Raw genomic sequence first — 11861 nt, forward strand, 5'->3', positions numbered from 1 at the left:
CCCCTCTTCTAGCCCCCAGGGGGCTCAGCCCCCCTTGAGGGGAATTGACCCCCCATTCTTGCCCCCAGGGGACTCAGCCCCCCCCCCACTCCAAGGGGGATTAAACCCTCCCCCTGCCATATACACAGGGGAGGGGGGTTAGTCCCCCTTTCCAGGGTCTCACCTTCCCTGAGGTCATTCCCTGCCCCACACAAAGGAGGGAAATTAACCTCACCCCCCGCTCACTATCCCAGGAGGTGGATTAATCACCTCCCCACAGATTGTACTGCTATTGCACACATGGGGTTAACCCCTCATCCTTTATCTTACCTGAGAGGGCTCCTCCCCCAAGGAGGACAAATTAACTTATTTCCTCCCTTCTTCAGAGCATTTAGACCTCTTTCTTTCCCCATCGCAAGATTAAACCCTGTCACCCAGCACAGAGGAACTTTATGCCATGGAAGGAATTCCCCTTCCCATCCCTCATAGATGAGGGGCTTGCCCCCATTTCACCTCAGAAGGGGGTGCTCCTCTAGGCTTCCTCCCCCCAGCCTCTGAGGGGAACCTCAAACCCTCTCCTGCTTTCTCCAGTGGTTTAGGCAGAGCATATCTTTGAATCACCTCTTTCCCCCACCCAGCATATAAGCATTTGTGTCAAGTTTTATAACTTTTCACCCACAGCCCTTAAACCTCTGCCTATGGGCATCCTTACATTCTCCCCCATCCCATCGTCCAGGCAGCCACAGGTGCTACCCCTTTCACCTACTTGGGATGGAAGAGGTAGCACCCGCACAGAAATGGAGATGATTGAGAATGTTTTGATTAAAGATGCCAGTCACATGCACATCACTGGGTTTAACGCAGCCCTAATATGGACACAGGGTAAATCAGCAGAGGGTGGCTAGCCTGGAAACAGCCAATTGCTTGTGATTCAACTGGTGTAAAACAAGTGACTGAAGTACAATTGACTGAGTGTGCCTGTGAATGCCTCTTCTTATGGAAAGCACTATGGATGTTTAATAACCAGCACTATAAAACCCCATCTAAAATAAAATCATACTTAAAAGATTATTGCAAGAATGGTTTCTGGGATCAACAAAAATAATCTCTCTGTTAAACTTTCCTTTTTGGAGGACAGTACCAATGTGACTGATAGTCCAGGTGTGATCAATAAACACCATAAACCCAGGAATTTGTGTAATGTTTTGCTTGTTTTATAGAGGGAGACCTACAGTGCCTATTATATTATCATAATCCTCAATTCATTCTGGAGTTTAAGTGCACCAGCTCTCACAACACCACCTGAAAAAGGTTAGAGGCAAACTTTCCCACATACCAAGGCCAAAAGTGGGATAAAGATCTAAAAGTCTGATAGATTTCAGACAACTAGACATTTAAAATTAATGGAGACTGGATAGGAAATTGTTAAGAGTTTAGGAAAGATTGATTGTTCTTTTGCTTGAATTGGAAGCAAGCTGCATTTGGCCATTTAATGTGTGTAAAACTGCACTAAACCCAGTCTTCATGTACTGATCATTTATGAGTTTATCAATTATGGCAAAATCTTGGTAAATAGTTATTCCACAGAGACAACATAATCTGCACCATTTTATCCTGGATAAGATATTTCCACTCCACATTCTTCCTCAAATGAAACAGATTACCTTTCTTTAAAGTTCAGTAATTTATGATCAATGACAGCATATACACAATCTGAATATGAGATTGACTCTCTGAAAACCAAGCCCTTCACTTCAGAGTTATTTGAGATGGAAGAGCCTTCCAATGGGCCAGCTGCTCTAATCTCTCTACAGCTGTATTCTTGTACATAAGTGTTATACTCCATAAGTGCCTTTCAAATATGATATTTTACAAACACCATCAACTGTTATCAGCTGTTTTGGTCCCAGCGGAATTTTCCTCTTCTTCCAGTAACAGTTTAAACATCATTTCAGTTTGTGTATGCAAATTCTTCTCCTCTCAATGATGTTTCTCTATTCAATTGCTATATGAAGAAGTTTGAACAATTTAGTAATCTGACTCCTTCTTAAGTCTTCTGCTCCAGGATCTCAAAGCACTTTCTAAACTTTCATGCATTAAGTCACATAGCAGCCCTCAAGAAGCAAGGGAGGTATTATCCGCATCTTATAGTTCAGAAAATGAAGCAGACATTTGAGTAATTTCCCATGGCAAATAATTGGAAGGGAAAAGAAGCCACTTATCACAATTCCAGTTCTGTGCTTTAATTGAAAAACAAGATCTGGTTGTCTGATCCACAAATGTAGACATATTTTTAATTTTTTTAAATTGCTTTAATTGCCATAATAGTGCAAACTGGGAGAAATTCTAACCTTTTGTTATATGCTACTAGGGCTTTTTTGTTTGTTTTTTAATTTTTAAACTTGTTTTAGAACGGGTTTCAGTTGTCAGTATTTTGTATTTTTTTTTTTTTTTTTTAAGCACACCTAACCTTGACTCAGGCGTAGGAGCTGATTTCTTACACAGAGAAAGTTGCCATGTTCCTTTCTCCACTTTGATACTCAGATCTTTATTCTGAATCTGGACCCTATTCACTTTACATGCAGTGGTTTCACTATACCAAGCAGTGATTACTGTTTAAGTATCAACAGTCAGGAATCAAAATCCATAATTTGGATTGAAAAAACAAGTCACCTTAAATCAGGACCAATGTACCAGAATAATTCTTATTGTGTAATGGCTTTTAGTATTCCTCGAACAACCTTATAACTCATTAACTGCTGGTTTTCTTTAGGAGGAAAACAGGGTCCACGTTCTGTCACATAAGCGTAAGGGAATCGCAGCACCCACAGTCCATCAGGCGGGAGGGTTATTTCCTGTTTCTCAGGGTAAAATACAGGGCAAGGCGGAGGCCCTGGTTGAACCTGAAAAAAACAACAGAGTAGGAAATATGTTAAGTGCTTTAAAAGATAAAATCAGCAAACTATTGGAATAAAACCCTCTCAAATAACTAAATCCACACTGGTCTATTAAGTCTCTACTAAAATGCGGTTTGAAGCCACTTTAGTGCATTTTTAGAAGACAGTGTTTAAATGCTGTTCTTGCCAGAAAGGAAATAAGTTTCAAACCCCAGTGTGATCAAGATGCTGAACTTAAGATAGCAGATTTGGCATCAGATCACTAAGGCCCTGTTTCACACTACCAAAAAACAAATAAAAAAAATCTACATTTAGGGACCCAGTTGCATCCGTGTAGTGCAGACAAGAATACACTGCTTCAACTGTGACTCAAATTGTTCTACCACCTTGGATTTTTCAGGACCGTAACGTGATTCAAGAGCACTTAAAATATTGTTTATCAACTGCACTAGAAGACTGAGCGGTGACTTAACCAGGTCAAGAACTGATGTGGTGTAATTTTTTCCTTAGGCATATTAGATTTTCACAGGGTGGACAAGGGCCTTAGAAATCATATCACTTATGGGCATAAGTATCACTAGTTGATTTAGCTTTTTCCTTGCCATTTCATCCACATTCAACCCTAAAGGGGAATTTTGAAATATCACCATTAGGGCCTGATCTTGCAGCTCATACACAGGCAAAACTCATGGAAGTTAAATGCGGATCTGAAAGGTTAGACTACAAAACTGAATCTTAACCACTGAAGTGAAGTTACTGCATTTCGTGTATGTAATTGGTGCCATTTCACTGCTGTGTGCAGCTTTAATCATTACTACTCCTGCTTGAACTTGCAAAACAAAAAACAATTTAGTATGTGGGTCTTTAAAGTCTCCTCTAAAACAGGTTCTGTTTGCTTTGTAGGAATATAGTACTGGAAGGGACCTCTTGAGACCCTGAGTCCAGTGTCCCTTGCTATCACAGGCAAATCAGTCATACAATTCCATTCTTAAACTTATCAAGCTCCATCTTAAAATTAGATAGGTTGTTTGCCCCCATTATTCCTATTGGAAGGCTGTTCTAGGACCTCACTCCTCTGATCAGAAACCTTCTAAATTTCCAACCTATCTCTCTCAAATAGCTCTTCTCCATCCCTGATGCCCATGCCCAATGCAATTATAGACAGCAATCATATTTCCTCTCAGCCTTCATTTTGCTAGACTAAACAAGACACCTTTTAGTCTCCTCATATGATATAGGCTTCCCATTCCCCAGATCATTCTAGAAGCACTTTTCTGTTCAAGTTTGAATTAATCTCTTTTGAACATGGGTATATGAATGATCCCAGGGCACTTTAGGGGAGTAGATGGTTTCTCCCCACAACTGATATAAACATACTGTGTGCTGGCTGCATTTCAGTGGTGCTGTATTATTTACTTTCGGTACCAACAAATGAAATTTTTTTGCCATATTTTACGAAGTGCTATATAAATGGTAAGATTATTCCATGACAGAGTACTATTGGAAAACACATCTTGTTCATATTTCATTACTTAAAAAAAAAAAGTGGGCACATATATCAAATATCAATTTCCTTTTCCCAGCATCTAGAAATAGATGAAAAATACATCTTTTTCATTCTACAGATTCTCTGTCCCCAGAGTTCAGAGAATTGAAGATAAAAATCCAACTTAGCCATGAATCACCATTTTTCTGTGAAGACATTTTAATTTTTAATTTATGTTCCCATTGCTCAGTAGTTATTTTTAAAAAGGCAGGTTATTCTGATGCATTTTTTGTGGCATATTATTTAAAATGTCTTTTCAACCTATTGGAACCCCACTATGTCATCTGTGATAAAATGTGTATTAAGAAGAAAGTTATGCTAACAAATGCTAAAGTCATAACAGGTCTTGGTGACTGAAGAAATATTTGCTTACAGAACACGTACAGCATTTTTAACTACACGGCAAACTTCCCCACACCACCATTGTACTCAAACCTGATCTGCAGGGACTCTCCCTAAGGAATGAGAAGAGACTTATCTTCATTCCCCATTCAGTCCTTGGCTGAAAATATCAAGGAGCATTCCCAATGAGGTGGTGGTTTACATGTCGTCTGTCTGCTGAGAATTTCTGAACTAAAACTGGCCTATGAGAAATGGGTTTGGTGGCAACAATCCAACAACTTTTGGCCAATACCAATTTGGATTGACCTAAAGAACATTACAGACGCTCCCCGGGTTACGCAAACCTGACTTACGCAAATCCGCACTTACGGAAAAAGTTCCATATATTTTATTTTATTTTTGGGGGTGGGGGGCGCGCAACATAATTGTCAGGTATACGTTCCTGACTTACTCAAAATTTGACTTACGCAAGATGTTCCGGAACGGGGAGTGTCTGTAATTAAATCCTGGTTCAGGTTGGAAGGAACTTCTTGGATTATCTCCTCTTACCCCCTCAACGATGAAGGATCCTACATTCCTTTGTGTGTCCCACAATAAGTGTTGTTAATACACTTTTTAGAGTTACATTTTGCAGTTCCTACAGTCACTTACAGGTAGCTAGATTGTATTTTTAATTTCTTACCTGAGGTGTCAGTATTATCTGCAGTGGAGCATCTGGCACCACAACAAAGAGTCTTATAAACTGAGCATAATATGGTTTAAGTCCTCGTCCCTGAGTTGATGAGAGGATGTATAAGGGCATATCAGAATTAAGGGCTTTTATAGCAGATTCTTTTGGCCCACCACCCATCACCTTCATGACTTTCTCAGGCCCTGAACACATGAACCTCCGACCACGAGCGTCTTCATATTCAAATCCAACAAAGGCTCGAGCTATGTCATCTCTCCTCCTTCCTCTTCCCATTACAACTGCACTTCGTTTCCCAGGAACAGCTTTATTAGGAGCAGGCCAGGAATTAGTGTCTAGATCTCCCTCATCTTCAGCTCTTGTCCTGATGACAATGTCCCAAGGCATTAAGTAGTTTGTTCCTGGGATGAAGCCCTGTTGGTCTAAGCCTGTGTGGAAGTTATAAGCCTTAGCAGGGCCAAGTTTGACCAGTGACCAGCTAGAGAATTTGGGAAGAAGGCCCTTAGGGCAATTAGAATGGAGCATGCCAGGAAGATACTCAACAGTGGATGCCTGGCGATCTACCAAGCTTGGCCTCTTCTCGCTTTTAGACTCTGATGCTTGCCCGTGAGCCTCTGCATTGTCTCCTCCACCTTGAGGATCAGCTGGGTAGGTGCCCAGGCTATCCGTGGATTGACCCAAACTAAGGGCTAAGCTCAGGCTGGTGCTCTCTCCCTGGGTTTGAGGCTCTTTTTCTTTAAGTTTCTCAGCTTCTCCTTCTGGAGGGGCAGGTGAGGTCTCATCCTTGGCTGGTGCTGGATCAGGTGTACTCGGCTGAAATATCGGGAAGTTGATGTGGTCCAGTTTCCCACAACATTTCTCTTCCAGCAGCTGTGAAAGATGGAACACAGTTAACTTGTCATCTGTAATCTCAATGTTCACATAGCTCTGAATCACAAAACTAACTGAATGCAGTTTAATAGAATAAGCTATAGTATTAACAAGGCAAGGCAATCTAGCTTCAAGCAAATATTTAGAGGCTCTCTTTTGGTGAAGTGGGAACCAGTGCACTTCTGAATGAACTACAGACACTATGCACATAACTGTTATGCTTAGGCCTGGTCCACACACTGTTTTTGTACTAGTATAACTATTTTGGTTAGGGGTATGATTTTGTACACAAACAGTTAAAGATCAGTGCAATCCCTAGTGAGGATGCAGTTATATTGGTATAAAGGTGCCTTACACCTTCCCTTATAAGCTACACCAATATAAGCACCTGGAAGGTACGGAATAGTACTGCTTTAACTATCCTAGTATAGTCAAAGTGGTACAAATTTGTGATTGTAGAAAAGCCCATAGTTTACTGCTTTCATGGAAAATGAATAGGTTGTTCACCAAGCTATTCAGATGGCTTGGGTCTGATCCTGCAAGGTACTGAGTACTCAACTGCTGTTAAGGCAATAGGAGTAAAAGCTGCTTGGGTCTTACAGGAGCAGGATAAGAAAAAAGTAATATTTAAATAGCCTAAAACTCCCTTCTTTCTCCCATGCCCCCTTTTCACTTAGGTCTCTCTCTCGCCTTGTGGTCAGAGGACTCATTTTCTTCCATCAAATCCCTCCTTAACATAAACTAACGCAAAGACCATTTTAAAAAAGGCTATGCAGTACTCCCATGCCAGCTCTAACTCTTATTGGAACACTAGGTACTAGTTGTGTCTGCACTGTTTTGTCTGTCTCAGACCTAGGCTCCGATTTTGAAGCCTGAAGGGAACATTATGATCATCTAGCCTCATCTCCTGCATAACACAAGACACAGAATCTCATCCAGTAATTCCTGCATCAAGCCCATAACGTCTGTTAAAACTATAAAATATATATTTAGAAAGATATCCAGTCTTGATTTACAGGTGTCAAGTGACGGAGGATCCACCACATCCCCAGGCAAATTATTCCAATGGTTAATTACCCTTGCTATTAAAAATATGCACCTTATTTTTAGTCTGAATTTGGCTAGCTTCCGCTTCCAATCACTTTTTCTCTTCCCCCCCATAGACATTTATAGAACACAATCAAGTCACCTCTTAACTTTTTTTTTGGACTCTTCAGGATAAGCTGTGCCTTGTTTGTATAGCACAAGCATAGCTATGGCTTAATAAATAATATTTTCCTTTGAAGCAAAAATGGAAAGCTAATGATTACCTGATAGAAGTCATAATTGGCTGCTTTGATATCAAAGGGATCATCCCGGGGTGCTTGTTTCCTCCCACAGTTACAGGCACCAGTGGAGCGAGCCCGGCTGTTGTGATACAACACTGGAGGGTTTCTATCTGGCTCTGGTTTTTCCCCTGAAAAAGTAACAAGATTAATTGGTGTTTGCTTCACCCCATCTGGAGAGATTCTTGTATAATTTGGCTATCTTCAACCCTCTTCTGCAATGATCCCTCATACTTCCCCCCAAATTACTTTCCAAAATTGCCAAACCCTTTCCTTGTGTTTGTTATACAACCAGTTACAAAAGCCCTTTGTACACACTGAGCTGCCTTTCTTGCCAATTGCTTATTGTGCAGGATGTGGAGCTGCTATGTAATAATTTATGTTCCACCATTTGATTGTTATTGTGTTTGCTATATGACTGCAAGGGGTTAATTTAAGCAGAGGATAGATAGCCCCCCATTTATCAATATTTAAAAGACAATGCAACTACCATTTACTTTACATTTTACCTCTGACCAAGCTGATTTCAACAATCTGGCTTGGGAGTCCCCATAGGGGGATCCAAGCAGAGGAAACTGGAACAGTGAAGTTTGGATGGATAAGAAGATGGTCCCTGAAGGATAGGAAAAAGTGAGACAAAGACTGCTGGGGAGTAGACTGAACCCCAATCCCTAGAGGCAAAGGGGTCAGGGATTAACTAGGACTACTAAACCTTTAAGTAAGGCAAATATGCATATAGACCTTTTATTGTGTTGAAATCCTTTTTTCTTGTTATGCCTTGTTCCTACTGTTAAGATAAAACAATACGTTGTTTTGAAGAGGCTGTTTTGGGTCACTGTGTTAACCACTGGTGCTCAGTCAGGCCTGCAGAGTAATCATGGGTGGTACACAGTGTGCTGTAGCCCAGTGACCAGATCTAAGAGTGTGAAAATTGTGTTGTCCTTTTACCAGGTGAAAGCAAGATGTGAGGGGATGCACTCAGACAGATCAAAGGTGCACCTAGGCCTTAACCATGACACTTACCAGTTCTTGCTTGAAAGGACAAATGGTTCTTCTGGCTATTTATATATATTCCTTGCACAGTAAGGCTCTATTTTAAAATAGCATTTGCACCTCCCTAGGAAACCATCTTTCTAAGCTGGATATGAGTCAACAGTGTGCCCTTGTTGCCAAGAAGGCTAACGGCATTTTGGGCTGTATAAGTAGGGGCATTGCCAGCAGATCGAGGGACGTGATCATTCCCTTCTATTCGACATTGGTGAGGCCTCACCTGGAGTACTGTGTCCAATGTTGGGCCCCATACTACAAGAAGGATGTGGAAAAATTGGAAAGAGTCCAGCGGAGGGCAACAAAAATGATTAGGGGGCTGGAGCACATGATTTATGAGAAGAGGCTGAGGGAACTGGGATTGTTTAGTCTGCAGAAGAGAAGAATGAGGGGGGATTTGATAGCTGCTTTCAACTACCTGAAAGGGGGTTCCAAAGAGGATGGATCTAGACTGTTCTCAGTGGTAGCAGATGACAGAACAAGGAGTAATGGTCTCAAGTTGCAGTGGGGGAGGTTTAGGTTGGATATTAGGAAAAACTTTTTCACTAGGAGGGTGGTGAAGCACTGGAATGGGTTATCTAGGGAGGTGGTGGAATCTCCTTCCTTAGAGGTTTTTAAGGTCAGGCTTGACAAAGCCCTGGCTGGGATGATTTAGTTGGGGCTTGGTCCTGCTTTGAGCAGGGGGTTGGACTAGATGACCTCCTGAGGTCCCTTCCAATCCTGATATTCTAGGATTCTAAGGACATATGTCCAACTAGCATGGAGAGAACCCAAGTAATTAATGAGTCCAATCCTGCAACCCTTATTCACACCAAGTAGCAATTAGTTTTTTGGGGGGAGGGGTTCTAAATCAAAGTTACATTTGGGGGGGCAAGTGATGACACAAGGGACTGAGAATAGGGTATGGAGTCTTTAACCTCTAGATTACTAGTTCTAATACACCTGTTACCACCATCTGATTACTGTGTTCTGTCCTCTATGAAATGAGTTTGGTGGTCCCATCCCACGTATACACATTGCACACACCACCATAACTGGCAGTCTCTGCACAGACAGCAAGGACTGAACTGACCATGGAAACTCAACTATTTTCAATTCCTGGGAGTGGACACTCCCAATCAGGAGTGGGCACATCAGTAGGGATAATTAAGTGAATGCTGCAACACAGCCTTTGCTATAACTATCCCTTCAATAAACAGAGAAATGGAATCTAAACCCATCATTCCTGCACTTTTCATAAAGATTAACATTAGACACAAGACCTATTTTTACAGTCTATGATCTACTGTACCTAATAGTATTTCTTTTAAAATAAAGCCAGTTTTAAAATTCAGTGGCCAGTCAGAAAGGAAAACATTTTATGGCTTAAAACTTGTAAACGTAAACTGCAAAAGGATCCTAACGCAACTGAGCTTAGTTACCTGATTTTGGGAGTAAGTGAAATTTATGCACACAGTGCTGATCAGTTAAACTTCGCTCCTCGCACAGCTGATGCCCGTTGCTCCAGAACTTGTAACAGTCTTCATGAAGTTGCATGGCATACTTGTGAAAGGCTGGTCCCCGGGCATGCTGGCTGTACACACGCAAGGCTTGTGCGAGCTGATTCTTATGAACTGTCATAGTGTAATTGTGGGGCAGGTTGGACTGGTAGGCACTGTGGGCCATGGGGAGAGCCTTTTGGCAACGGTTTTCAGAAAACTTGGTGTCTATATCTAGGTACCCCTCCAAGACTTTGATGCTTCCCATAATTTTGGAAGTCAGTTCCCCAGTGAGGGAAGCTGGGTCATCATCTTTCCCCTCAATAGCCACTTCATACAATTTCTGAGCTGCAGCAACCCACTTCTGATATGTAGGAAGCTCAAAGTGAGAGGGCTGAGGGTTTCTCCCCACACTATCATCAAAGCCTTTCTTGCTTAGCACCAGCTCTACATGTTGCCATAGGAACTCCTTGAGGGTGCAGTCCACCAACTGCCCAGAGGAGCTGGAGCTGCTACTGCTACTCTCAACATGGAAGGACAGCTGCTGCCTGCCATGTCTCATCATCTGATATCTCCTGGGCCCCGCCAAGGTGGGTGCCAGCAAGGAATCTGTCTCTTTCATCGTGCAGTTGCTCCTGAGCTGCTCCAGCAGCATGGCCACCGGGTCCTCTCCATCCTGGGCCCCACCAGCCACAATGTAGACAAAGGCCTGGTTAGCAGGCACAGTGAAAAGGCAGTTGATGCTCTGGTTGGTCAGCACCCGACTCTTACGGAAGATGCGGTAGATCTGGTCCTCCAGGGCATGCTGCAACCTCCTCTTGGGTGAATGCTTCTTGGGTGGGGGCTTCTCCAGCTGGCCGCAGAGGTCTTGCCCCCTGCCTGGTGGGGGGTCCACCTTCAAGGCCCCATTAAGCTGGAAGAGGAAGAGGAGGCGGGGCGGGCACGGCCTGCAGTTGAGCTTCCACTCCTTGCCAACCGGGCAGTCCTTGATGGCGGCCTTGAGGGAGGGCAGCACCTTCTGCCTCAGCCCATCCAGGGCCCTGAAGACACGGTCATAGGTGATGTCGAAGGAGCAGGTGGGGTGCACCATCAGCAGGATGTGGCAGACGGAGAAGAGGTAGAGAAGGCTCAGGCAGTGCAGCTTCTCCTGGTGCTTCCAGAACTCATGGGCCTCGGCATGGGGCAGCGGGGCGCCCGGAGGGTGGCCGAGCCCCGGCACCCTGGCGTCCCCGGCGCTGAGGTCCCTGCAGGCCTGCAGCAGCTGGGGGGTGTCGCAGATGGAGGTGAGCACCAGGTACAGCACCTTGCTCTCCTGGCTGTAGTAGGCCTGCAGCAGGTTGTAGTCCTGGGCGGCGGCGGCGGGCTCCCCCTCTCCGGCCGCGGGCTCACCGCCCTCCCTGGGCTCGGCCCCGCCGGGCCCCGCGCTCTCCCGCTGGAAGAGGGGGAAGACCTGCCGGTCGCACACGGTGCTCACCAGCGCCGCCTTCTCGGAGCTCAGCTGCAGGGCCGTCTTGCCGAAGATGCCCACCACACACACCTCCTCCTCGGCGGGGGCCGGGACGCCCGTCCCGCCGCTCCCCTCCGCGCCGCCGCCCCCAGCCAGCAGCAGCTCCCGCAGGTTTACCGGTACAGTCATCGCCGCGGCAGCGCGGCGCCCCAATGGGCCAAACTTCCTTCGGAGCTACTGGG

The 11861-nt window shown here is 44.1% G+C and overlaps 1 protein-coding gene across 1 annotated transcript; it reads right to left on the minus strand.

Moving 5' to 3' along the window:
• Positions 1 to 1329: 1329 nt before the first annotated feature.
• SMG8 (SMG8 nonsense mediated mRNA decay factor) lies at positions 1330 to 11814 on the minus strand. Its single transcript, XM_024211235.3, has 4 exons — positions 10116 to 11814; positions 7633 to 7778; positions 5447 to 6322; positions 1330 to 2882 (listed from the first exon to the last, which is right to left on the minus strand). Exons 1-4 carry the CDS (start codon positions 11806 to 11808, stop codon positions 2685 to 2687), a joined length of 2913 nt encoding a protein of 970 aa, XP_024067003.1. The 5' UTR covers positions 11809 to 11814; the 3' UTR covers positions 1330 to 2684.
• Between the last annotated feature and the right edge of the window lie 47 nt (positions 11815 to 11861).

The sequence above is a fragment of the Terrapene carolina genome, unplaced genomic scaffold (assembly GCF_002925995.2).
Source record: "Terrapene carolina triunguis isolate 2854851 unplaced genomic scaffold, T_m_triunguis-2.0 Scaffold231, whole genome shotgun sequence".
In the NCBI taxonomy this organism is placed as follows: domain Eukaryota; kingdom Metazoa; phylum Chordata; order Testudines; family Emydidae; genus Terrapene; species Terrapene triunguis.